The sequence below is a fragment of the Oreochromis niloticus genome, linkage group LG11 (assembly GCF_001858045.2).
Source record: "Oreochromis niloticus isolate F11D_XX linkage group LG11, O_niloticus_UMD_NMBU, whole genome shotgun sequence".
Taxonomy (NCBI): Eukaryota; Metazoa; Chordata; class Actinopteri; order Cichliformes; family Cichlidae; genus Oreochromis; species Oreochromis niloticus.
Window position 1 is genome coordinate 16,367,284 of NC_031976.2, and position 26,866 is coordinate 16,394,149.

Genomic DNA, 26,866 nt, shown 5'->3' on the forward strand with positions numbered 1-26,866 from the left:
TTTTAGCTACTTTCTGCCACCTGCATCACACCACGGAGGTTTCCGATGATGACTCAAACTACATGGTGAAATTTAAGACTGCCTTCACAAAGGACTTATCCTGATGTTTTGCTACACTCAACCATCAGTGGCTCAAGATAGTTACTGTGCTTGACCTATGCTTTAAGGATTTTAAGTGTCTTGCAAGGGGAGAGCGAGAAGAAGTTTGGACCAGCCTTGCGGCCCTGCTGCAGGAACAGTGTAAAGATGCCACCACAAAGGAGCCAGCAAAGACAAAAAGCCTCCTTCTCTCTTCGTTGTCTTCACACTCTGATTCAGATGAGGAAGCCCTGTGTAACAAACAGTGTTGGTCAAGTTACTTGAAAAAAGTAATCAGTTACTAATTACTGATTACCTCCCCCAAAAAGTAATCCCGTTACTTTACTAATTACTTATTTTCAAAAGTAATTAATTACTTAGTTACTTAGTTACTTTTTAAAAACACGATTTACAACCTGAATAGGTGATAAAGCGATAGATCTTTCAGCCCAATTCTACTTTTTCTGCATAATCCGTCATACAAAATGTAATCAAATGGAAATGTCTCTTTTTAAAACTTTAAACTTTAAATCTTTTAACTTTATGCATCAAGCAAAAACTTAATTATATGCAACATTCTCTGACTGGAAGAAATTTGTTTAACATTTAAAGCTATTTTCTGCACATTCCAGCACATAAAATAAAATATTTTTTTGTGTTTACACTCAGTCTTTCAAATAGATGAAAGTAAAACACAGCAGAAAATAAATAAAATCAAAGACTAGCGGTCCTGTTGCTCTATTTTCACCTGTAAAGCAGGACTGGGGTAGGCGGAGGTTTACCCTGGTGCAGGTGTGCCGCAGCGGTCAGTTGAAGAATCCGCGAGTTTCTCTGTGAATTTCACATTACGTCGTAGCGCACTCGGTGCTTGCTTGGAAGTTTAGGGGTTTTTTCGCTGTAAAAAGAAGTTTTCTTCCCACGCAGTGAACAGCGGACGCTAATGTTTTTGTCACTTTTTATGGAATTAAACTCAAAGTAAGGTCAGTACTTCCACGCTTTAAACGCTGCACGCTCATACTCTCTCCCGCACTGTCCATTGTTGATCTGCACACAGCTGTTGTCACGAACGTCGCACTCGCTTACATCACTGTCATGAGACGTTCTCGCAAAAAATCACGGTTTTAGTAACACAGTAACGCAGCGTTCCTACGTGAAAGTAACGGTAATCTAATTACCGTTTTTGCAATAGTAATCCCTTACATTACTCGTTACTTGAAAAAAGTAATCAGATTACAGCCCATCTCTGGTAACAAAGGTTGTACAGAGCAGACTCCACTATCAGCGAGACAGACTGCCCACTGCAGTGGTGGCCCAGTCGAGGAGGGACCCACCCACAGCTGTCTGACCTGGCCCGCAAGTATTTGATTAGTCCTGCCACTTCTGTCACACGTGAGAGACTGTTCTCACTTGCAGGTCACATAGTAACAAAAAAGAGAGCTGCCTTGATCTCTGAAAATGTGGACAGGCTAGTTTGTCTAAGTAACTGGCTGAAAGGGACAAACAGTAAATAAACACGGAGGTATTGTGAGTCCAATGAGTTTGTTATTTTTTTGCACTAAAATGCTCGATGATCACACTGTTTTAGCCTAATGTACACAATAATGTTGGCTAAGGTTACTCAGAGTTTAAAGATGAAGCTGGTTAAATAACCTTTTATGTTTCTGCGTTTTTTAAGAGGAAAAACTGCACCTTATATTGAAATTTCTATTATTAATATTTAAAGACAATACCATTTGAAAATGTACTTAAAGTATGTAAAATAGCACTCTTTATTTATGTATATGTGTGTGTGTGTGTGTGTGTGTGTGTGTGTGTGTGTGTATTTTATATATATATGTGTGTATATATGTTTAAAAAGATAAAAAGAAAAATCAGACAAACAGATATTTTGTAAGTTTCTTTGGCATGCCAAAGAATTTATTTTTGTTTTAAAACTGTCATCAAAAGCCTAAAAGTACAATTTAGATTAATGCAGAGGGCGATTTTATTTAAACTTTTGACTGTACATCATCATCTCTTTGTGTGTCAGTTGCAAACTTGCAATGCAATTTGTAGCTGACAAGAATAATGAGTATTCCTCCACTAGCTGTGCGATTCTCGTACACATTTCATAAGTCAAAATCCACTATATTTGTATTTTACTTTTCTATTTATTTGAGAAAATGTCTCACTGACTCCTTTCATTCTTACTGTAACTTTCAAATGTGAGTGCAAAATGTTTTAGAGACTTAAAGAAAACAGAGATACATACAGGATTTTAAGAAATGTATTCATTTATGTTTTTCCAAAAACTCAAAATAATGTTTAGATGCATAAATTTCTATTTTTTTTTAAGCTCTGGAGATACGTGAGAAGGCATTGTGAAGTTTAGAAGTAAATTTGAGCTGTGATGTTGTTGTTTCCATCAGCTAAGAGAACAAGACCAAAGAGATCAGCGGTGTCACAAAAAGCAGAAGGCCAACAGCTGTAGTCCCAGCAGTTGTACTGCTGGGCTGTGATGTTGTTGTTGTTGTGTCAGCAGTTGTCCTGCTGGGCTGTGATGTTGTTGTCATCCTGGCACTGTTGCAAAGGTCACCCTGGCAGCAGTTGATTTCTTCTCCAATAATTGCTGAGATCTGTGCAGATTGCGTCTTTGAGCAAATCAGCTTGGAGGCGCAGCCCTTTACAGTCACCTTCTTCCCTTCTACAGTCACTGAGGAAATGAAAAGAGGGAATCACTGAACATTTTCTGAGCAGAAAAGAACAAACATGGTAACACTGAATGCTGTAGGCCTGTTACCTGCTGTTGAGATACAGTGGTCCTCATTTCCATTGCATTTTAGAGTTTTTGTGCAATCAATTCCATCACATTGGAAGCACTTTTTCCCATTTGGAGAGGAGATGCTGCCCTCTGTGACACAAAGAGATATATGTGATATTTTTTTCACTGCTTATTTTGCCAAAATAAGCAGTGCCAAAAAACATCAGACTACACCAACCTGAAGAAAAAAACCCACATACATGTTATTAATATGTTTATTGTTTGAGTTTTCTTCTCTGTGCTAATTCAGTCACAAAATTTTCCCAGATCGATTATTTTGCCCTGAGCAAACTCTCTTGGCCTGACTCACGTTGGAACTTTCTCAACATGATTAATTAAAAAAATGTGTTTTTTAGTCTTTTTTTATTTAAAAAGACAGGTCATGATACAAAATGTGAGTTTCAATGACAGGAAGTTACATAAATTACCAGGGGCATCTTGAAAGTTGCAAAGTTCAGAGGTGCAACAATTGCTGGTAATTCGAGTTTGGGCAACACCAAAGTTGATTGAGCCCCCAACGCATTGTTCAGCCACAGCACACGTTTTCATTTTAATATCAGCCACTTTTGAACCATCTGCAATCAAAGAGGACCCATTAAAAACTGAACCAATTCAAAAGAATAGTAAAACAAGGACCATAAAATATCATACATGCATATGAAGTCACTCTGATTGAACCACACAGAGTACTGAAAGGACAATAATTTGTTGTCTGAGTGCACCTTCCAGAGAGTCCAGGTATGCAGCCAAAACATATCAATGCGCAGGCTGATAAAACAAAGATAAAGTTGAATTAAATCAGCTTTACTCCTTTCACTGCATGGACAAATTCTAAAACATTCACTAAAATAAACAGATTAAAAACATAGAAGACTAACGGAACAATAAAAAGTACAATCATTTTAAGGTTGACAGAAGGTTGACAAATTTCAGATGGGTTGTAATAAAACGTATTGTAAAAGCATTAAAAAATAAAATATTTTACTGAATATTACAGAACTCACTTTCATAAAAATGTTAAAGAACAGATAACTGAACAAATCTTGCCTTTAGGGAGCAGCACGATGCCAAGGATCAGCACAAGGATCTGCATTATGTGATGGTCAGATAGAAGTGAATCTTAGTTTAGTTTCTGTTCAGGTTATAAGTAATTCTCATTGTGGGGAGTGGTCTTCTCTGTCTGACCACTCCTTAATTCTGCCTTTGACAGTAAAGCAACCTAACTATCAAAAAAAGACTTTGAAACCAAATCTAATTTTGTTTTCTACTTATTTTTACTTTATTTCATTTTCCACATTTTCACAGTTTCCACATAGTTCAAGTATAGTTTATCATAAGGTTTTAGAATTGCTTAATTCTCTATCAGGATTGGGCCTTTGTAGCAGTGATCTTTGCACGTCCACCGTTAGAGATAGCAGCAACAGCCTTTGTTCAATTTGTAAATAAATTGTCTTACAAAAAATATAAATATATATATTAATAGTTATAGAGCTTTTTGGACTTTTTCTTTAGCTTTGGTTTCCCTGTATTGCTTTTCTGAGATCCTGTGAAAGCTGGTAAGAATGAAACATAGCTGCCATTAATCTTTATTTCAAATAGAAGGCTAGTCCAGCAATAAAACTGTGTATATTTTGAACATGATTTGGTTCACTTGAATGACTGGCTGGCTTTTGGATAAGCCACTAATCAAATTTAATTACTTAAAATCCAGGTACAAAAACTGTCATGCAAATTTACTGTGCCAACATCACTAGTCTACTAGTAGAATCACAATCTGCAGAATTCTTCAAATGGACATAATAACACATCCATATTTTACTTCTTTAAAACAAGATCATTATGTGACCTCTGTGCTCCCTGTACTTTTTCATGCGTTGTAAGCCTACTTTAGAACAAGTCCATCAGAGCTTATCGTTATATTTTTACATGGCTGTGGTGCCATTTTTAGAGTATTTTATCTTTCTGTACATCAACACAACTGTCATACACCAAATTTTAATAAAATCTGTGTAATAAATCCACAGTAACTATAGAAATTGCTAAAAAAAAAAAAAAAAAAAAAGTGCAATAAACCACATAAAAATGAAAAAAGTGTTTTTGTTTTTCACATATTTTTCTTGATACAGGAAAGGCCAAAGATACATACCTCAAAACTGTCAATGAAAAAACAGTTGCACAAAGTCCTTTTAAACTACATAACATTTATTTTGAGTGTTTTCATGACTTCATTTTTGAGATGCACTCATTTTTGCAAACTGTAGCAAAAACAAAAATGAATAAAATGCATATTGTGCAAAATTTAGCAACATAACAACAAACAAACATAAAAAAAATTATATACAATATTGCAATCAAACTCAAGTGTCACAGGAACACAGGACTGTTCACAGGAACACAGAATGTTACTGTTCAGTATCTGCGGTGGAGGTGTGATAGGCCCTGTGACAGTTCCTGTCCACAATAACATACAGAAGCACTTTGCATGCCTCATACACAAAGGGTGTTCACTTCCTACACAGCCTGCACTTCCTATGACTTTTTTTTTTTCACCAGATGCCCCCTCAACGATGGCAACTGGGATGTGTTGGTAGCTCTTCAGGGTTGGTTGTGAGGACACCCACAGAGCTCAGTGATCAGAATGCTCCTGGAAATGCTGTTGCATCATTGGCTGCTGCTCCAGTCTGCCACAGAGCTCCTTGCTGAGCAAATAGCTGTTTGTGAATCAATGTCAATAAATTGATGCAGCACTTTCACGTTCCACTTCTTTTATGAGAAACAGGAGCTAATTAGCTGGTCTGACAGGTCAACTCCTCCAAAGAAATGGATATAGTCCTTTACAGCTGATGCCACTGGCAACTTAACTGCTCTGTGTTCTCCTTCAACCTTGTACATCCTTTTCAGTGTCCCCTGAGAATGCACTATGCAGAGTTGAGCACACACTCACCTCCCTTGTGTCCATCCACTTGATAAAAACGAGAGGACCCTCTCTGATCCATCTCATTGTCCCTTGTGGAGATTTGTTTTGTCCTGAAATCTCCCACATGCTACAGACACCAGGTCATAAATCCCAAAAGGTTGATTCTGTTCATTTGGACGTAGTGTTTTCAGTGGGAGAAACATTTCATCACTAATCCAAGTGACTTCTTCAGTGACTTCTTCAGGGACTGAAGAATCAACCCTTTGAGATTTACTTACCTGGATGACTGAGCATGCATCAAAACATTTTAACTAGGTCATAAAGGTGGCAAAAGTACCGGGCTGTTATAAAAGTTATCACAATAAATGTGATCGTTTTTGTTGATGAGTGCCATCACAACATCGAATGACAGCCCCTTCCCAGTTACCAGACTGGACCTCCCTATATGAATGTTAAAGTTCACTGTATAAAGTGCACACATTCCAAATAATGGTGGCTGAACACCTGGATTTCTTTTGGGCACGAAATTTGGAAGCAGATGAGGCAAGTTGTTAGGTTGTCCAAACTTGTCCTTTTCACTCACTCACACAGCAGCATTACCAGAGAGTGACTCTGACCAAGAGTGCTTGCTTGTTTTTGCAGAAGGGCAACTCCTTTCTCTCCCTCTGCTCCTTCAACGGACCAGAGGACTCCACTTCCCTTCTATTCAACATTATCAACAGTATACATGAAATAAATTACATGTGTGTTAGATGTGTGTTACACCTAACACACCTAACACACGTGTGTGTGTTAGGTGTGTTAGATTTGTCCAGTACGGGAGTGATAGAATGATCTGTAATTTGCACAAAATGTTTTTGCAGCCCAAAATGTTTCTTACTTTTCTCTAACTAAAAAATAAAACAATATTTAATTTCAAACCATATACATACAGGGCTCAATCCCTTCAATGAAATCGGCTTCATCTACACTGTCAGCAGGGCTGTAGCTCCCCACACACACTATTAGAGATTTTAATGGAGAAACTTTTTGAACACAAGCACGCCCACACACAGGTGTACAAAGAGGCCCTCAGACACACACTATCTTAGTTCGCTGCTTCCTCTAAACATACCTTGTAATAGTAGTACTGTGTGTTGTTCAGTAAATTTTATTAATGAATGTTTTTTATGCATATGTTGGCTCTGATTCTGATTCAATTCTGATTGCAGGAACAGAACAGGAACAAAATCAAACAAACAAACAAACAAACAAAAAAGAATAAATGAAGTATCTTGATACAAGAAAAATGTGTTAAATCTTATTTCAAACATCCCATTCAGCATGTAGGCTGCACTTCATTTGTCTTTGTGTGATCTTATCAGTGAAATAAAACTGTACGTAACAGCAGTTCAACACGTGTCAGCAGAGCAGTCGGCTGTATTCAGAGAGGGCTGAGGACTTTTTCACACAATCAAGGTACAAGCTGCATATTAAATGCTCTAAAAACAAAACAGAAAGTTAACACAGGAACAAAACAGAAAAGAAAAAGAAAAGATCCAAATATTATGTATTTCTACACAAATTTATTGACACTTTTAGTTTCTTTTAGTGGTGGGCGGATCGATCCAAATATCGATAGTATCGATCCCAAGTCGGGATCGGTATCGGATCGATACTAGCCTGGTTAGATCGATTCTTTACTTTGAGTTCTGCTTGTTTGCTACGCTGTGCTTTCGGCAAAAACGAAACAGCCAGGTCGCTGGACTCGCCGCTCCTGTGACAGCGGAGAGCAGGCACACTTTGCCCCCCCCCTCTTATGTTTCAGTGTTGCGCTGACACGTCATGTAACTTAGACACTTTGGGGGTTGTTGTTTACATATTAATAATATATATTGTTTTTGTTGGTGTATAGAATGTTAATTGCCATTTTTGTATTATAGTTTATCAACAGTATTTGTTTTAATTTGTTTACTGGTTTGCGTGCACTTAAGATTAAAAAAGAAAAGAAAAAAAAAAGATCGCCACCACGGCAGACCCTACGGCATTTTCATGCTTCGCGCATCATTTATTCTTACAATAATCCCACGGTTCCTGTAATAGTACATTCAACGGCTGCAGCTCTCCCGCTGGCAGCCGTACACATCACCACCACCAAACCTGCAGCATCGCAGAACACGCCCTGCCACATACCCCCTTGCCCGCTTCACCCCACCCCGCGAACAGGCGAGGGAATCGGCCCGGACCGTCGGCGCCCCATGTCCCGGCCCAGCGACGGGGAAGTGTCCACTCTGGCGGTCGCCCACGCCTCCAGTGGAAGCCCGGGAGCTGGCCTGATGGCCACCCATATAGCAAGCAGAGGCGGCGGAGCAGGAGTGGAAGTGAGCCGGGGCTCAGAGGCAGCTGGGCAGACGGCCGAAGCGGACAGCATGCCGCCCTCAGACAGGACCCCCGCGCACCTCGACCTCCATCTCCAGCTTGGCAGGTCCCGCTGGCGCGCCAGCCTCCGGCTGACCCCGAGCCGCGCGCTGTCCACCCTTACAGTGATCACACGGTTGCTGTAACAGTAGCCTACATTAAACGGCTGCAGCCCTCCTGCTGCCAGCTGTACACATCAACACCAAAAACAACAACAGCACAAGCAGCGCACAGGTTTTAAGCCGGTGAGGCATGATTGTAGATGCAATGAAGGTAAGATTCCAGTTTCCAGTAGCAAAGCACCGAAAGAAGTTGCATGTTACAGATACATTAAGGGGAATGAGAGTAAGGATATAAGCATAGGTGACACAGGTGAGTCCATCTCACCAGCAGCAGCATTGCAGACCACAGCCGCCACAATAATAAAGCATTTTTTATTTAATTATAAATTAATTATTTCTCCTAATTATGTCCTGGATTTTAAGTAATAAATAATACAAAAGGAAAAATCACAAAAAGCACTTAAGGTCATGAAAATTAATTGCGATTTAGCAATTCAATGAGGCATCCACGTTATTTATTGAAAAGTATAGGTATCGGTATTGGTATCGGCGATACTGGCCCGTATTTACTTGGTATCGGATCGATACCAAAATATGCAGTATCGCACACCACTAGTTTCTTTATATGGTGAGGAGATATATATGCTCCCTTCCACTATAATATTTTATTTTCAATCGATATTCTATTAAGCATGTTTAGAAGAAAATTAACTTGATATCACACAGCAAGAAATGTTTTCACAACTCTGAAGTGTTGTGCTTGCTGGTACATGCAGCAAGGTGAACAATGCCACAGAAAACAATTACACTACAAACCACCAGTGCTCATTTCCTGTTGTATAAAACAGGTTGCGGTCACTGCTGTCATTGAAGTGTATGAAAGTAAAGGGGAACAGAAAGACCCCTTCCTCTCCAGTGCAATTTTTTTTTTTCACTTGTTCCACACAGATGAGAAACATGAGCTCACAGATAAGCTCAGCGACACTGTGAAGATCTTTATGATGACTTTTGTAACCTTTTTGTAACCAAGCTAATTTAAAATGTAAAAGAGATTCTTACCCTGAGTGTGATATGTTTCCTCATTCATACTTGGTTGTCACACTTTTTTGACTGATTTGTCAGACACATTTTTTTAAATAGTGGAATGTGAATAAAATATTCTTTATATATAATTAATAGCTTATAATGTTTATCAGTTTTTCTCAGTGAGAGTAGTGTGGGACAACTGATGGCGAGGCATGGCCAGTATTTGGCTGCAGAGTTTTGAAATTATGGTGGAGAAGGCAGGGTGTCCTCTATACCTGGGGAGCAGGGAGAACAGTGGACATGTTAATGACCCTAAACAACATGCAAAGAGGCCTCAGACGTTTTAACTTGTGAGAAGCAAACTTTTCTGTAACCTACTTTGGTCAAATTATCTTCCTAATCATTTTCCTCGACAGAAACCAAGAACATGTCGTCCTCGGTTGCCAGAAATTCCTGCCATATGCCGGGAAGATATTGCAGTCGAACATGGATAATGTTCCTGAGAATAAACCATGTGTGGCGTCTTGCAAAATGAGCTCAGGACAAAGCACATAATATATTTAAGGGTCCTTTATTCTACAAAAAAGAAAGAAAGAAAGAAAGAAAAAGAAAAAAAAAGTTCTAAAAAAACAAACCTTTGGGTGAAAACATTTCTCTAATTGAGTATATTAAGAACTATAGCGGCTTGTCTTCCTGTTTAGATCAGAATACAAAATTAAGGCTGCAACGATTTATCCAGTAGTTTTAATAATTCGATCATAAAAAATTCTCGACACAAATTCTTCGCTTCGATTCTTCGTTTGAGGTGCAGTGTTGGAGTGCGCACCTACATTTGTGACTAAAAACAGAGCTGAAACAAAAACGTCTGTAGGAGCAGCGTGTGAATAAAAAGTCTGACATCATTATGCCCACACAGCCTCCAGTTTTAAGCAGAAACACTGATATGCACACTTGAACATGCACAAACACATAAACAAGCAGTGATGACGACGCTGGCACAGTTTAACGTGGAGTCTATTTACACACCGCAAAAAGCAATAGACAGAGCCGTTACCGAGAGACTGAGGTCAAGTAGAGTGAAAGAAAAAAGCATTGTTGTTCCTGTTCACCATTAAAACCTTCACTGGGAATAAGCGAGCGTGAGTCCTTCATCAAAGCCTCTAATCAACAAACTCCGACATGAACAAGCGAACTTTGTAGCTGCCCCGTCCATCGCCATTTGTTTTAGACAGCGAAAAATCTGCAGTAAGCTTCCAGACGTTGTATTAAAATCCGCAGATGAACTGTAAACTTAGTCCGATACCATGTTTAAATTAGCTCGCTGAAGGCTGACAGCAGCCATCCTATTTTACATGGAAGCGAGCATGAGTGAGGCATGGTGTGTAATAGACGAGACTTATTTCAATGTTTTCATCATTTTTTCAGACTGAAAGTGAACTAATATAAAATACTTTCTCAATTAAATTGTGTTAATATTAAAAAAGATATCAAAATTAAAGCTTTTTTTCCACAAGTCAATAAAAATGCACATGGGCCAGCAAAACTCTGAGCCACTGACCTGAGGGATTTTAAGTTGGACAGTATATTATTGTTATTAATTAACGTCTAAAACATCATAACGTCTTGTTTTTAGCAGCACAAAAACTTTGCATCAGAGCACAGGGTAAACATCACAATGCCGTTATTTTAGCTTCTCTTCATAGCACACACCACACTCTCCTTTAAAGGCTTACAGACAGAAACTCACTCATTCACTTGCACACTTGAACATGCACAAACACATAAACAAAATGGTAAATGGCCTGTATTTGTATAGTGCTTTACTTAGTCCCTAAGGACCCCAAAGCGCTTAAAACGTTCAGTCATCCACCCAATCACACACACATTCACACACTGGTGATGGCAAGCTACATTGTAGCCACAGCCGCCCTGGGGCGCACTGACAGAGGTGAGGCTGCCGGACACTGGCGCCACCGGGCACTCTGACCACCACCAGTAGGCAACAGGTGAAGTGTCTTGCCCAAGGACACAACGACCGAGACTGTCCAACCTGGGGCTCGAACCGGCAACCTTCCGATTACAAGACGAACTGCCAACTCTTGAGCCACGATCGCCCAAAAAGCATTCCAAGAAGGCAGAGTTAATTTTTATGCCTTAGTTTATTTTCTTGCTTATCTCATTTTATTAGACATTTTATTAGAAAGTGTTGTCTTAAAAAAAAAAAAATTAACATGGCACGTAAATACAGAGGGTAGTTTTTTGACAACTTAAACAGATGATGGATGAAACAACAGACACTGTGATTTCTAAAATGGAAACCAATGAGCAGTTCATTTTGAAAGACCTGTATTTTTTGTCGTTTGAATATTTATTATTGCTCAATAAGAAAAAAGTATTTTTATCCAATTAATTGATGGAATAATTGAAAGATTAATCGTTTACTAAAATAATCAATAGCTGTAGCCCTATACAAAATTCATATTAACTAGAAGAAGCACACCCCGGTTATAGTTCTTAGACAGAAAAATACCACAATACTAACTTTTAGTGCATTGTTTAGGGCCCACTCACAAGTGCACAGCTGAAATGGTCCAAACAGTCATATATCAAAATACAAAAGAAACACACACAAAAAAGGAATACATTTTCAGTCACAGGACAGTAAAGAATAATTGCTTTGCTAGTTGAACATGTTCTCACTCCTTACTCATCATTACTCATAAATGGATGCTTGGTCAGGGTCCCTCTGCTTCACTTATCAACACACCAGATTATTAATCAACGTGCAGGGTACTATCATTGAATAGAGCTCCCTAAACGTTGGTTAGAGAGAAATGAGACTACGAGAGCCTGTTGGCCGTATGTTTATATGCTTTTGAAATCACATAATAGTGGGATATACTGAACACAACAAATTATACAAAGTAAACAACTCCCTGAGTGAAAATTACAGCAGATAAATTAATTATAGGGTATTACTTTGGTATTGGTTATTGATTTTAGGGAGGAGGTGATGTATGCTGGGTAATGTCACAGCCAGAGGGTGGCTGACTTTATTGAACTGGCTGTATAAAATGTGCTACGTTCCTTTTCATCGGATTCAAGATTCATGAAGTTTATTGTCATATACACCGCAAACAATTTTCTTATCGTTGCCTAGCATTGTACCGGTATTACCGTCAACGGTATAATATGGCCCAGCCCTAATAGTCGCCTTTATTGTTGTTGTGATTTGGCGATATATAAATAAAATTGAATTGAATTGAATTGAATTTTCCTGTTTAGAGGCAAAGTCATCCTCTACAATGTGATCAACAGAAAATAGGGCTAGTTTTTATTTTCCTTCTTTTTCTCTGCTGATGTTCTACTTAACTGATTCAAGCCGAATACATTTATTAGAATTAAATTTAGACAACAATAAAGTTCATATTCCCTTCTACTTATTATTTTATTATTACATTAATAAAACACATGGTTCAGTTTCCTTTGCACAAAAATAGCTGGCACCTTGAGGCAACTGTTGTTGTGATTTGACAGTATATAAATAATTGAATTGAAAATAAACACCCTCAAAAAGCTACTTTTACTTTGTTACTTTAAGTACATTTCACTGTCTGGACTTTTACACTTTTACTTGAGTAAAGAGGTTGAATCAGTACTTTAACTTTTACTGGAGTATTTTTTAAGTACAGAATGTCTGTACTTTTGACACCTCTGCCTGTCTGGACTGGCAGACTGGATTTTATTCTTTGTTACCAAAAACATAAATACCCTCTTCAGAGAGGGCTGAAGACTTTTTCACAATCCCAATCCCACCTTCAGTTGTCTTTTTTTTTCTCGGTCTATGTATGTGTTTTAATACGCTCTGTAGATATAGTTGTGCTTTGAATATGACCTGTTCTACCTCCTGAGGTACAGCCACCCCTGAATGCTAGGGATAGGGTAGAATAATTGCACAACTTAAAGGTTTCATAATGACCAACTGAAAAACAAATATGACAATATGGCAAATAATTAAATGAATGAAATAAATAAATGCCAATTATCTTGAAATGTTAATATAGAATGCACGTGTTGAAGATACATTTTAGCATGTCCTTAACCAAGTGAGCAAAGACTGTTGCATATTCCCTTTTGCTTTTGCAATAGTTGTTAAACTGCTCCATCAGCTGCTGCTCTGTCTGGTAAACTTCTTTGGGATGCAATGCACATCAGTTTTTAAGCAACACATTTCCAAGGTAAGCCAATTAATGAAATAAGCACAAAATGCTGAGCAATCCATCTGCACATTGACACAGTGACTCCTACTGGCCACTGACTGTAATAAACAATGTAGTTCAGATACAAATACTGTTTTCTCCCCCTGTTGACACAAGTGAAGCTGTTTCACTTGATAAGTAATTTACTGCAATGCATTCTTAGCCGAATTATAAAATGTACTGAGCAAGCACTGCTATGTTTGTTGTGATTTTCAATTAATTTAACAAATAAATATTTAAATAAACAATAATAAATGTTCATTTCTTCAAAATGACTAAAAGATTTCTTTAATTAGTTAGAGATATTAATAGAGAGCTAACAGTACAATGAATAGTACAATCATTTGTAGAAGGTAGAGTTGTGCAAAGCACCTGGTATTTTATTCTGAATTTGTATTTGTTGAAGGGGGGGGGAGTATTTGTACTTGAGTAAAATTCAAAATAGGTGTAAAAATCCAGTTTTTTGCGTTACACTTCTAATTTACATTATAGTGTAAGTATTATTTAATTATATCTATTATAATAATTATGGATATGCCATTAGGAATGCACTGATACCGATACTGGTGTCAGGTATCAGGGCCGACAGTGGCGGTCCTAGCCTGTTTGGCGCTCTGGGTGAACACTCCCTCTGCCCCCCCCCCCCCACACACACACACACACACACACAAAACATATTAAGGATTGTCCATTAACATAAAACTGTTGTCGGAACCATACTGAATTTCACCAGAGAAACAGACACACAGATGCACACATATATGAAGAGAGAGAGTATGCATAGTATGCAAACAGCTACCAAACAGCCATTATAATTCGTCATACAATGAGAATAGGACAAATCAAGTTTCTTCAGTTCTAAGGTCAAATGGCCGAGAGTCATTTGACCTTAGAACTGAAGAAGCTTCTCGGATGAGAGGTGAAACGTCTTCAAGCAACTTAAAGAAGTCCAGATGCTTTTCTTTGCAAACTCCTTTGACTACGATGACCTGGATGACTGAGAACCTTCACAGACAACAATTGACAATGACTAATTAATATATTGTGCTGAACACAGTCCAAAAGATTCAGTAAGCTACATCAGTGTCTACTGTTTACTATCATAGCCAAGTGACATTTCACTATCCCTACTAATTGATGTTATCTCGTTGTATCTCTGTTGTGGTCAGTGCTATCCTCTATGCTGTTGCATGCTGGGGCAGCAGGTTGAGGGTCGCAGATGCCAACAGACTAAATAAACTGATCCATAAGGCCAGTTATGTTGTGGGGATGGAGCTGGACTCCGTTAGGGTGGTGTCTGAGAGGCAGATGTTGTCCAAGATAAAGACAATGTTGGATAATACCTCCCACCCACTCCATGACATGACATGCTGGCTAGTCACAGGAGCACGTGCAGTGAGAGACTGAGTTGACCAAAAAGCACCACTGACCGACACAGGAAATCATTCCTGCCCGTGGCCTTCTCCCTGTACAACTCCTCCATCTAACACACTGTAAACACTGCAATAGCTACACCCTTTTTTACACACGCTCTTTTCTACTCTGTAATATTCTTGTCAATCTTCTTGATATTTATTTATAATCACCTCTGTTAATCCTTGATATTTATAATTGAGTGATCTGTATATATTAGTGATATTTCTTAAATGTGTAAAATCTGTAACACAATGTATTGTTTGGAGTTTAGTCTGTTACTGTTACTATTTTTACCATTTCTTCTTGGAGCAACTGTAACCCACATAGTTTCCTATAAAGTATTCTGATTATTATTATGATTTTTTCAGGATACATGACCTGCCATTATCCAATGACACATCTGCTTACCTGTATCTTTTGCTCGTTTCTCCTCCTCTTCTTTTCTCTTTTTTCTAAACTGAGCCCCTGATGGCTTTGAACTTTTCTTGTCCATCTTCCATTGGTTTTAATTTTGCACTCCAGCATGAACACAAATCCCCCAACCCGAGGATCACCACAACATAACCTAACATACAACATAGTTCACAGATTCGCTTTGTCTAGGGTTTATTTCTGGGATTTGCACAAGCCAGGATTCAAATCATGAATACATAATGGGTTTGGATTTACATCATTATGAATGAAATGTGCTCTATTTGGAAGAAGCCGCCCCCCTCCCCTTTCGACAGGTTGTGTGTGAGACTTTAAATCATCAAACTGTAAAATATAAATTTTAAATTGTTATTGATCCCTCTACCACTAGTCCTAAAGTGTATATTTATTTTCTTACTCTTCTTATATTTATTGTTTGTTTACTTGCACTGCTGTAACTGGAGCCTCGTCGTCTCGTCTCTCTATATACTGTACTGTATGTAGCGGAGATGACAATAAAGTTTACTTTGACTTCAGCAGCGAGCAGGCGCACCGAGGGCTCTCGCGCTCACTTTTCGCATACAGAATTTCGAAAAAACATCGGTGCAAATTATAAGCCTGTATCATGATGTCTGGTGTTTTCGTGTTTGTTTTGTTTTTATTTTATTTTATTTTGCGAGTTGGTTATTAGATGCTGCTCCAGCCAGAGAATCCCCCGCCGCCCTGCCCTCTCCTCCTTGTGCAGCAAGCAGCAGGCGCACCTCGCAAATGAGGGCGCCCTTACTCCCAGCAAATGGGCGATAGAAAACCAATTGGTGCCTAGTACATTCCCAATATGCGCTGGCATGATGTCGGGGCAGCATGAGTACAAGCAAAAATTATTATTATTTTTTTGCCAATGTCCGTGATGCCGCCCCCCACCACGATGCAACCGCCCGTGTCGCCCGTATGAAAAACCGCTACTGAGGGCCTATACCATAAAATGTGTGTGTACTCATACTTGTAAAAGTTAAAAGATGGCCGCTAGGGGGACATGTCGCGCTAAACAGGAACAGGGTTAGGCGAGTGAGACTGGAGGCTCCAGATAAATAAAACAAACTGGAGGCTACTGTAGCTATGCTAAACAAAATGTCAGCAGTGTGAACTTAATTCATAATATGTGAAGATGACAGAAGCAAGGCCGAGTGCAAACTGTGTACTGGTAAGGTGTCCAGGGAAGGGAAGGAGAATACATCGTTTAATACAAACAATTTAATAAAACATCTGAGGACACATCATGCGCTGGAGTACACCTAGTTTGCTAAGACTAACGCAAGACCAGAATAGCCAACTTTAACTCCGGTTTTGGAAAAGCGACGAAAAATGTCAAGAGAAAATCCACAGGCAGTTAAAATAACAGAGGCTCTGGCCACTGTCGGTCATGGAAAACGTAGGATTTCGCCGACTTCTCAGCGTACTCGAGCCGCGATATGGGATTCCCAGCCACCCATACATCACGGACATAATGGTGCCAAAACCTTTTGAAGAGGTAACACCCCCCCCCCCCCCACAAATAAAGCAGTGTGTGCCCCGCGTGTACTTTACTAATGTTATGTCTATCTGAAAGCTGGAGACAGTGCGAAATACTTCAGTTATTTTGTTTGTTTGATTACGGACACTCTGCAATAATTTAACATAAGTGTTTATTTTATTCTGAAACCTAATTTTTCTTATTATTTTCTTATTCTTATTTTTCTTCTTATGTTTTTTTCTTCTTTTTTGTTTTAATCTTTTTTTTTTTACTATTTTATATTTTTTTGTGTTTTACGTTTTTTTGTTTTTTGGTTTTTTTTTTTATGTTAACCATAACTTAACCATATTTCACTTGGAAGAAGATATCTTCTGCCAACATACTCTCAGTTAAATTTCTCTATGTTGTATTTTGTGAACACAAGCTCCTCCACATGTGAGAGGAGCAGTCTGGAGCGATGTGGAGACACAATTGCCGGTTCTCAATATGCGTACTTGTGCGTACTTGCGTTCTCGTGTACTCGTGATACGTCATCAGTCGGAGACCAAGTACTGTTCCAATTCGAAGTACGCATCAAACCGAGAACGCAAAAAAGTCCCGGATGTGTTCTCGCTCCGCCCGTTTTATCGAGCATGCATCGGTGGTGACTTGTGTGGACTTGGTACAGCTAAATATCCCAGAATGCATTTCGTCCGAAAGGCCGTTTCTCAATTCTCAAGTACGTGAGTACGTACTCGCGTTCTTGGCGAGTCCATACTCCCGTGCGTTCTCGGCCAGTACGTACTCGCCGAGAACGCGAGTACGTACTCACGTACTTGAGAATTGAGAAACGGCAAATATCTCCTGCTGTGCTAAAGATCCTCTCAGAGGAGACACCTGTTGGGGGGCAGGTGAGATATTTCATTGCCACATGAGCCAGGGCCTGCTGTGGCTGCATCATTTTTGACCAGAAGGTCACTGCAGGATCTGATGTCAGTGATTCAGTGCTGTCCTCAACTATGTTAAGGGAGGTCATAGCACCTAATCAGGCAGATTTGGCCTTTGGTTTAGCAAGATTGTGCATTGACCCCCAAAAGGTTTTTTTTTTGGCCCACTGGTCTCAAACTGGCAGGTTCAGGTACCCCAGAAACATCATCCGCTTGGAGTTCTGCATCCACCTCTGCAGCCACATCCGCCTTAAGCCTGTCAAACTCTGATGTACTAAGTAGTGACATGGGCAAGCTCTTAAATTGGGGATCCAGTAGGGTGGCTTTAAAGTAATGATCCGAGGAGTCATCAAAGACAGCCTGGAAGTGCTGAGCCAACTAAGACTGCAATGTGGTCAACATTTTAAGTGCCTCTGGAAAAGCCTGTACATCCGCATTTGTCTTTAAGTTTGTTAATGCAGTCTTGAGAGCCTGCACACAAGGGATAACAGAAGTCAGAGAAGCCACATCCTCACACACAGTGCATGTTGCCTCCTCAAATTAAGTGCATGTGATTGTGCATAGCAGATGTTGTTGACAGATTTTTGATATCTCTGCCTCTGCTGAAATGACTTTTGCACACATTACATATCACGCTGGTTTTATCTGTAGCACTGACTGTAAAATACTTCAACACAGAACTTGAGCAAGTTTTTTTGGCTGGTGGAGGACCATGCGACGGCTCAGCAGCAGCCACGCTCTTTTCTATTTGGTTGCCCAAATCCATGTGGGGAGTTTGAGCTCACGGGAAGCTATGCTAAGGTTAACTACATCTTGCTGTCTGCGAAAGACAGAGTAACTTAAACGTACCATATAACTCCCACAAGTGCATACAATTCGACACAACTACACAAGCATTGTTTTAACCGTTTTAACCGAACGTTAACGTTACTCTGTCAACAGCCTACTGTCTAAATTACCGAGCTAATAGAGCTACGTAAACAGACCGACCACAAGGGCACCCGACTACAGACGTCAATTATGTCAAAGGTACACAAACCTTGTACTAACACATGTTGTAGAAGCATTCAGTAAGGAAACGTTTCATTGAATACTACAGAACTTACTGTTTTAAAAATGTTAAGGAACAGATAACTGAACAAAAACTTGCCTTTTGAGAAGGCAACATCACAAGGATCAGCACAAACATCTGCATTTTGTGATTGTCAGAAAGAAGTGAATTTCAGTTTAGTTTCTGTTCAGGTTAGAAGTAATTCTCATTGTTTGGATCTTCCTCTTCCCTTTTACACCTTAGCTCTGCTGCACAAACCACAGTTTTGTTCGAAATGGTAATTGCTAAAAAAATTATTTTGACTCTTTGGAAGACGGATATTGTACCTCAATTCAAAATGTGGCTCACAGAACTGACTGCTCTACTACATATGGAGAGAATTAGGTATATATTAGCGGACAAACTTAGTAATTTCTTTGATGTGTGGCAACCATTTTTAGACCATGTATTAAAACAAAGTCCTATTTGATCGATCACTAATAACTTAGCCTTCCACCTTAGCGTTTTATTTTTGTTTATTGCCAGTGTTGAAGCAGTATTTTTGTCGTTGCAGTGTAAACTTTTGTCTTATTTGTGTGTTTTAGCCCTTGCTGTTGTGTTGTCTGTTGTTTTTTTGTTTGTTTTGTTTGTTTGTTTGTTTTTTCTTATATCAAAAAATCTCAATAAATATATAAAAAGAAAGAAAGAAAAAAAAAGAAGTAATTCTCATTGTGGGGAGTGGTCTTCTCTCTCTGACCACTCCTTAATTCTGCCTTTGACAGTGAAAGAACCTAAAATATAAAATAAGGCTTTGAAACAGAATTCAAGTTTTTTTCCTACTTTTGTAGCAATTCTTTGTGTCCATTTATTTGTTTTATTTTCCACATAGTTCAAGTTAAGTGAATGGCAAAGTTTTTTTTATTGCTTAATTCTGTATCAGGACTGGGCATTTGTAACAATGATCTTTGTAAATAAATGTTCTTACTTAAAAAAAGAATAAATAAATTTGCTCATATATATAAATAGACGTCATAGGACCTATATCTAGAAAATTAAATTGGTATTTGTTAGAAATCTTCACTGTTAAAGTAGAATAACATCTAGGGTAAGTTATTCTGTTAGTCCTGATGGGATTCTATTAAAACTAGTTTAAAAACCTGTTTAGTTTCAATTTTGTTTATTTGTTTGAAATTCTAGTGTTATTAAATTTCTTTATAGATTTCTGTATCAGATATTTCACAGAATATTCTGTAAGGTTGTTTAATTCTATTGCTGAAATATTTTTAGGCTGCAAATAATTTTCTTTAAGAACAGACTTTGATGACCAGTGACTGTTTCAGCTGTCAGCAGAGTATGCTTTAACCAAGCAAGTTCTTGAAGAAAGCTTCATTTTTTGTGCTGAATGAAAAACAGAAATAAAAAACAAAATAAAAAATAAAAATAAAGCAAAATAAAAACAGACAAACCAGTTTTCAGTTGTATATTATTCACTTGCATATTTACCCTACTCCTTTTACAAGTGTAATACAAAGACAGAAATCTGTTTTCACCTTATAAAACAAGTTAGCTATCAGTACATCGAAACTGAAACAAGTCAACAAAGACTTGAATTTAAAAACCATCCTCACATTTTTATTAGACATGTGCTGAGAGAAGACACATTTTTTTTCACCTTCACCACCTCTGCACATGTTGTAACTTTATCTGTAACTATCAAAAATCCTGAGGACAGTCTAAGGACACTATTTAACAAGCAGGACTCGAAGTCTGAATAATTATATTTATTTTGTGCCCCAGTGATGTTCATACTGACTCTTTCTTCTTTCTGATCTGATCAGTGAAATAAAATTCTACATAACAGCAGTTCAACATGTGTGTGAGCAGAGCAGATGACTGTATTCAGAGAGGGCTGAGGACTTTTTCACACCATCCCACATACGAGCTGCAAACTGAAACCTGTAAAAACAAAGAAAGAATTGCGTTTGGTTAACTTTTTGTCTGTTTTGTTTTAAATGTCTTGGTATTTCTTTGTGAAGCACTTTGTGATCTTTGTCTTGAAAGGCGCTATATAATAAAATTTTACTTTATTTTGCTTACTTTAAGACTGGAAACAGTTCATTAAACTCAAAAATCTAAATAGTGTCCCAAGATTTTACAAAATAATGGTGAAATAACAAAACAGAACTAAAATCCAAATAGTATGTATTTCTGCAACAACCCTATTTATTCACACTTTTATCTTCTTTATATCTTGGGTAGATATATATACTTCTTTTCACTGTAGTATTTTATTTTTTAATTGATATGCTACTGAGCATGCCAAGAAGAAAATTAACCTGATATCATGCAGCAAGAAATGTTTTTCACCCCTCTGAATATGTTGTGCTCAAGGGTACATGCAGCAGGTTGCACAGTGCCACAGAAAACTATTTTTGCCATGTGTAAGCTACAAACCACCGTTGCTCAATTCCTGTTGTAAAAAGAAGCAGGTTGTGGTCACTGCTGTGACTTAACTGTATAAAAGTAAAGTGGAATTGAGACGCTTTATGCAGGTTGGAGCAAATAAGCTTGGAGCCACAGCTCTTTACAGTCATCTTTTCCCCTCCTAATGATGTTACCAATTGTGGAGATGCAGTAGTCCCCATTTCCATTGCAGTTTAAAGTGAGTATGTATGTATGCCTGTATGTATACACACACTCACGCACACACAGACGCACACACACACACACACACACACACACGCACACACACACACACACACACACTTACTTTCTGATAATTAAAGTTAAACTCCTAACTTGATAGAGCCCTCAAAGCATAGAGTTTCCAAAGAATCCTGTTATGTATTTGTATTCAATTCATAGGCTGATAAATGAAAGATAAGGATGAGTTAAATCAACTTTTCTTGCCTCCACTGCATGGAAAAAGTCTAAAACATTCACTAAAATAAACAGTTTAAAACATAGAGGGCTAAGGATCAGCACAAGGACATGCATTGTATGACGGTCAGGAAGAAGAAATTTTAGTTGAGTTGGCTGGCTCTCATCCTATATCTAAGGGAGAGGCCAGCCAACCTTGGGAGGAAGCTCATTTCCACTGCTTGTATCTACGATCTCGTTCTTTTGATCACTACCCACAGCTCGTTGCCATAGGTGAGGGTAGGGACGTAGATCGATGTGTAAATTGAGAGCTTCGCTTCTACACTCAGCTCTCTCTGTCACAGTCAGCAGAAGCAGACTGTGGGTCTTCTGTTCTCATTCCACAAATGCATACTAAATGGAGCTTGGAAACGAAACTTGATTTTAACAAAAGGCGAGCCATTTATTGTGTCTGGTAATAAGGTACAAAACAAAGGGCGAGGTATAATGGAGATCAGTGGTTCCATTACCCTTACCTGTATTTGTATTAATTTGAGTGATTTGTATTTAAAACCTACATTTAAAAAAAAAAAAGAGAAAGAAACATTTGTTGGTTAGTGATTCTTTATTAGGTTCATTAGCTAGTATTTAAGTGAACTGCTTGTGGAACTAGGCTGGTTCTAGACAGGCATATATTAAGGGGTGGACAGAAATGTAAATGGGGCACATGGTGGCAGTGGAGGCAGGAAAGGGGTAGGGTGCTCTGGATAACTGATTTTGTCATGTAATTGTATTGCACTTTGTCAGGCCTCTACCCTAAGACCTGACCAACCTGGGTGAGGCACTGATGTTTATTCTCACTGCTTTTCAGGTGGATCTGATCAACCTATGAAGAGCAGTACATCGAAGTATAAGACATGACATTTCCTGTTGCCACTAGGTGGCGCTCTGACTATTGGTAGCGATCGGACTGGATTTCTTTGAGTTATAGCATTTTTGTTCTTCATGGTGAGACAGCAATGTTCGCCATGCTGCTGGGGTCAAGCCCTTTTGCGAAAACACACAGTTTTCAAAATAATCCAAGACTGACTCTTTAAGGTTTTCCTGGAGAAATGTGAGGCTGCTTGGGTCACCCAACTCTATACTGTACCCCAAAGTGTAAAACTTCACATTTCCTGTTGCAACTGTGTGGCGTTCTCCCCAATGTCAAATATGGCACTTGAAATATGTTCAGGGGCAGAGCCCTATCATATGTGAGAAGTTTGGTCCAGATAATGTATGTGTGAATGAGCGCAAATAAGAAGTTCATGGCGAATGATCAAAATTCGCCGTGGTGCCACAGCCAGGTCAAAAACTCAAAAGCTCTGCAATTTAATATGGCAAAAAATTCACAGGTTTTTGAGCATTTTAAAACCCTCAAAAAGCCTATTCATTTCACTGAAAAATAATAATAATAAATGAAGCCTTCACATGTTTAGTGCTCAGGCCCTAATAAAGGCAATTACATTTAGAAACATGACTGTGTCTTAAACATAAAAATATAATGCTATATTAGCTTGTCTCACATATTCAGTGAAATTAAATAACTTAAACCATCATGTGACATGGTTTTCAATAACACTGTTATCAAAATAAACCCAGCAAATAAAAGTGTAGAAACATAAATACCTGTTTATTGTAGTTTCATGGAAACTCAAATTAACAGAGACATTAAGCGCACCTCATTGCTTGCCGTAGCCAGATGGGAGAAAGGGTGTTCTTTGCAGCTGCACTTCATCTCAGAAAGAGTTTAATAAATTGAATTGAACTTATCCACAATACTTTGACATGGTTTCTTTATAAAGTCCAGCTTGAAGGCAGTGGCCAGATGTGCCAAAACCCGCGGTGCACCCGTGTTTTACTTGCTTTGTGTCACTAAAAAAAAAAAAACCCCAAAACCAAAAATATTTGTTTGCAACCTAAATTCTTTGTATATGTATTAAGAGAAGTTTGTTAACAGTACTCATGTTTCCTGGTTGCTTCCTTTGCAGGCTGCAGCACAAATAATCAAAAGTAACTCAATCACCTGCGTAAGAGCTCCTGGAGCAAACAAATGTTCCAGATTAGGAGAGTTTGGTTAAGGTGTTTCTAATTTATATATAAGTGGTTGAAGTCTATGTTATTTAATTATTTATAGGACTTGGTACAAATATAAATATGTCTGCCATGTGTTGTATTGTGGTTTGATGTTTTGCTCTTGTAGATTTTTATTTTTTCATTTGGTTTGCTAAACCCAGACACATGGGGGACACTGCTGATACAAATGAAGATGACACCACAGTGGAAATTAAACTAAAGACATTAAACATGGAACACATGTCAAAATAAAACAGAAAATAGGCAGACTAAGATACTCAGACTTAACAAGGGAACTGGAAAGTGGGAATGGGAGACAAGACATGGACACAATTACGCAACACATACAGAGGGCATGACAGATGGGGAGGCACGGAATGAGACACAAGGGGAAACATGTAAACAAGAGGAGGAGACGAGACAGAGCGATAGAGAGACTGGGGACACGAGAGAGGGGGAGTGAGAGGAACACAAAGGGAGACAAAGGCATCCCTGAAACACACAAAGGGTGAGAGAGACTTGAACACAGGGGACTTGACAGAACTCAACACATGACACTATAACCAACATAGTGGGGATACACAGACATGGGAGGAACCTAAACAGATACGAATTATATATGGAAACAGAACTCAAACAGAACTAACTGAAGCTTAAACTATACAAATTAGAACATAATAATAGAAAAAGGCATGACACTCAAAATCCTGGGTCAAAATACCCAGAACTATGACGCTGTCTTAACCATGACAGACCAGTACAGCGTCCCATCTATTGGTCTCCCGCTCCCTTCTCCTGTCACTTGTTAACAAGACCCAAAGATACTGAAACTCCTCCACTTGGGGCAGGAACTCGTCCCTGATCCCGAGTGGGCACTCCACCCTTTTCTGGCTGAGGGCCATGGCCTCAGATTTGGAAGTGCTGATTCTCATTCCCACTGCTTCACACTCGGGTGCAAACAGTTCCTTTGCTGAAGGCCATCACCCGATGAAGCCAACAGAACTACAGTATCTGTGAAAAGCAGAGATGAGATTCTGAGACCACCCAGGTGAAACCCTTCTGCCATTTGGCTGCACCTAGAAATTCTGCCCTTAAAAATTACGAACAGAGTTAGTGACAAAGGGCATCTCTGGTGGAGTCCATCACCCACCGGAAGTGAGTCCGGCTTAATGCTGGCTATGCGGACCAAGCTCTTGCAACGGTTGTATAAGGATCCAACGGCCTGTAGCAAGGGGCTAGACACCCCATGCTCCTGAAGCACCTCCAACAGAACAATACTGTGCAGGGTGAACTGTTCCCTTGGTAATACACTGGTATTACAAGTTTTGCAATGACTTAATTCTCTATCAGAACTGGGCATTTGGGGTGGTTATAGTGATCTTTGCAGGATGTTCACTGTTAAAGAGAGCAACAATAGCCTTTGTGCAATTTGTAGATAAATCATCTTACAAAAAATATAAATATATATGTAGTGAAGTAGATTTTGGGTTGGGATGTTACATGATGTCCCTAAACGCACCACTGACATCCACACCTTTCAGCCGACAATTACCTGGCTATAAGAAACAGCTGCGCTTCACTACTGAGAGAAGGCATTTGGCAGTCTTGGCAATCTAAGGTGGCTGCAGCACTAGGCAGTTGAGCTCCACATATCTCTTAAGGAAAGCTACTCAGTTGCCCTTAGAGAGTGGTAAGTGTGACCTTTGTTTATCATACTGTGGCATAGTAGGGTGGACTCTGACTACTGTTTCCCTCTCTTGTTGCAGGTGTGCATTATACTGCTGCTGTCTTGTCAGATGCCGTTTTGTTTGTTATGCACTACTTTTATAATGTATAGTGACTTGGGATGTGTTGGTTTTATGTTGATCTTTTATTGATTGTTTAACGTTTTATCTTTTCTTTTATTGTTTTAGTGGAGGTGCGGCCGCTTGTTCAGAGGCTAGGCACATGAGGTGGAATCCCCTCCCCGATGCATGCGAGTGTACACACCGGGCATAGGCAGATTGCACCCTTTAGAGTTTAGTGTGAGTGAGGTTTGCTGTGAAATCACACGGGTGAGTAATTGGTGGCACCCTTGGGCACTCCTCCCTGTAGGTTGCCTCCTCAAGTGGCCGGTCTCCACCATTTTGTTTAGTTGCTTCTTTTTAATATATTGTGCTTGTTTTAGGGTAGCATTGTGGCAGGGAGTATGTTGTTTTAATCATCGTTTGGTAATAAAGGGTTTTAATTTATTTTACTCTCTTACCCCTGCTACCCTAGGTGCCTTTTTAATCTTTTAGTTATGTTTTAGTAGTTTCTTTTAATAAACTTTGCATTATAAACTCCCTTTGTCTCACCTCTGCCTTTAAATAACGAGTCTGTGAGCTTTGGTAGCCAATACAATCTTCTCATTGGCTAGAGAAATCTGTCCTGGGGTTGTAGCGCCCTCCCCCAGGTGGCGTTGTCACTACTTTAGTAACCGTCCCCGGTTATATCTCATTTCCGCGACACCACATATACAGTATATTGATACTAGAAGAGGTTTTTGGACTTCTCCATATTGCTTCTTCTGAAATCCTGTGAAAGCTGGTAAGACTGAAGGATAGCTGCAATTTATCTTTATTTCAAAGGGAAGGCTAGTCCAACAATAAACCTTTGCATGCTTTGAATATGATTTGGTTGACTTGAATGACTGGCTAGCTTTTTACAACCTTGTGGCAGACTGCAGGCTGGGCATTGACGGGGCTCATGCCTATTTCCACATTTATGACATTCATTTGTTGTTTGTTTCTTATTTCTTTTGCCTTTGTTTCAGCCGCCCATTCATGTCTGTTCTTTTGTTTTCTTTATTGCGTCCACTGATGTGCCCTGGACGACAGGTGCTATCTGCATCGCCTGTATTTGTGTTTTGTGTTCTGTGGATTTACATATCTCTGTGGCTTTGTGTAAGGTAAGTTCATTGTCACATAGCAGTCTCTCTTTCATACAGGTGTCATTTATGCTGAATTGTCTGTAATCATGTCGTCCTCATTTTTTTATGGCGCAGGTCCATGATGAATATGTTGACTGAAATTCCTGGTG

General features: G+C 39.0%; 2 protein-coding genes across 2 annotated transcripts in view; both read right to left on the reverse strand.

Moving 5' to 3' along the window:
• The window catches only part of LOC109204094 (protein SMG9), a 68,692-nt gene that overhangs the window by 27,708 nt on the left and 14,118 nt on the right, over positions 1-26,866 (reverse strand). The window lies entirely within an intron of this gene.
• On the reverse strand, positions 2,327-4,035 carry LOC102075554 (urokinase plasminogen activator surface receptor). The gene is made up of 5 exons (XM_019364958.2): positions 3,926-4,035; positions 3,530-3,646; positions 3,307-3,453; positions 2,858-2,968; positions 2,327-2,770 (listed from the first exon to the last, which is right to left on the reverse strand). Exons 1-5 carry the CDS (start codon positions 3,969-3,971, stop codon positions 2,487-2,489), a joined length of 705 nt encoding a protein of 234 aa, XP_019220503.1. The 5' UTR covers positions 3,972-4,035; the 3' UTR covers positions 2,327-2,486.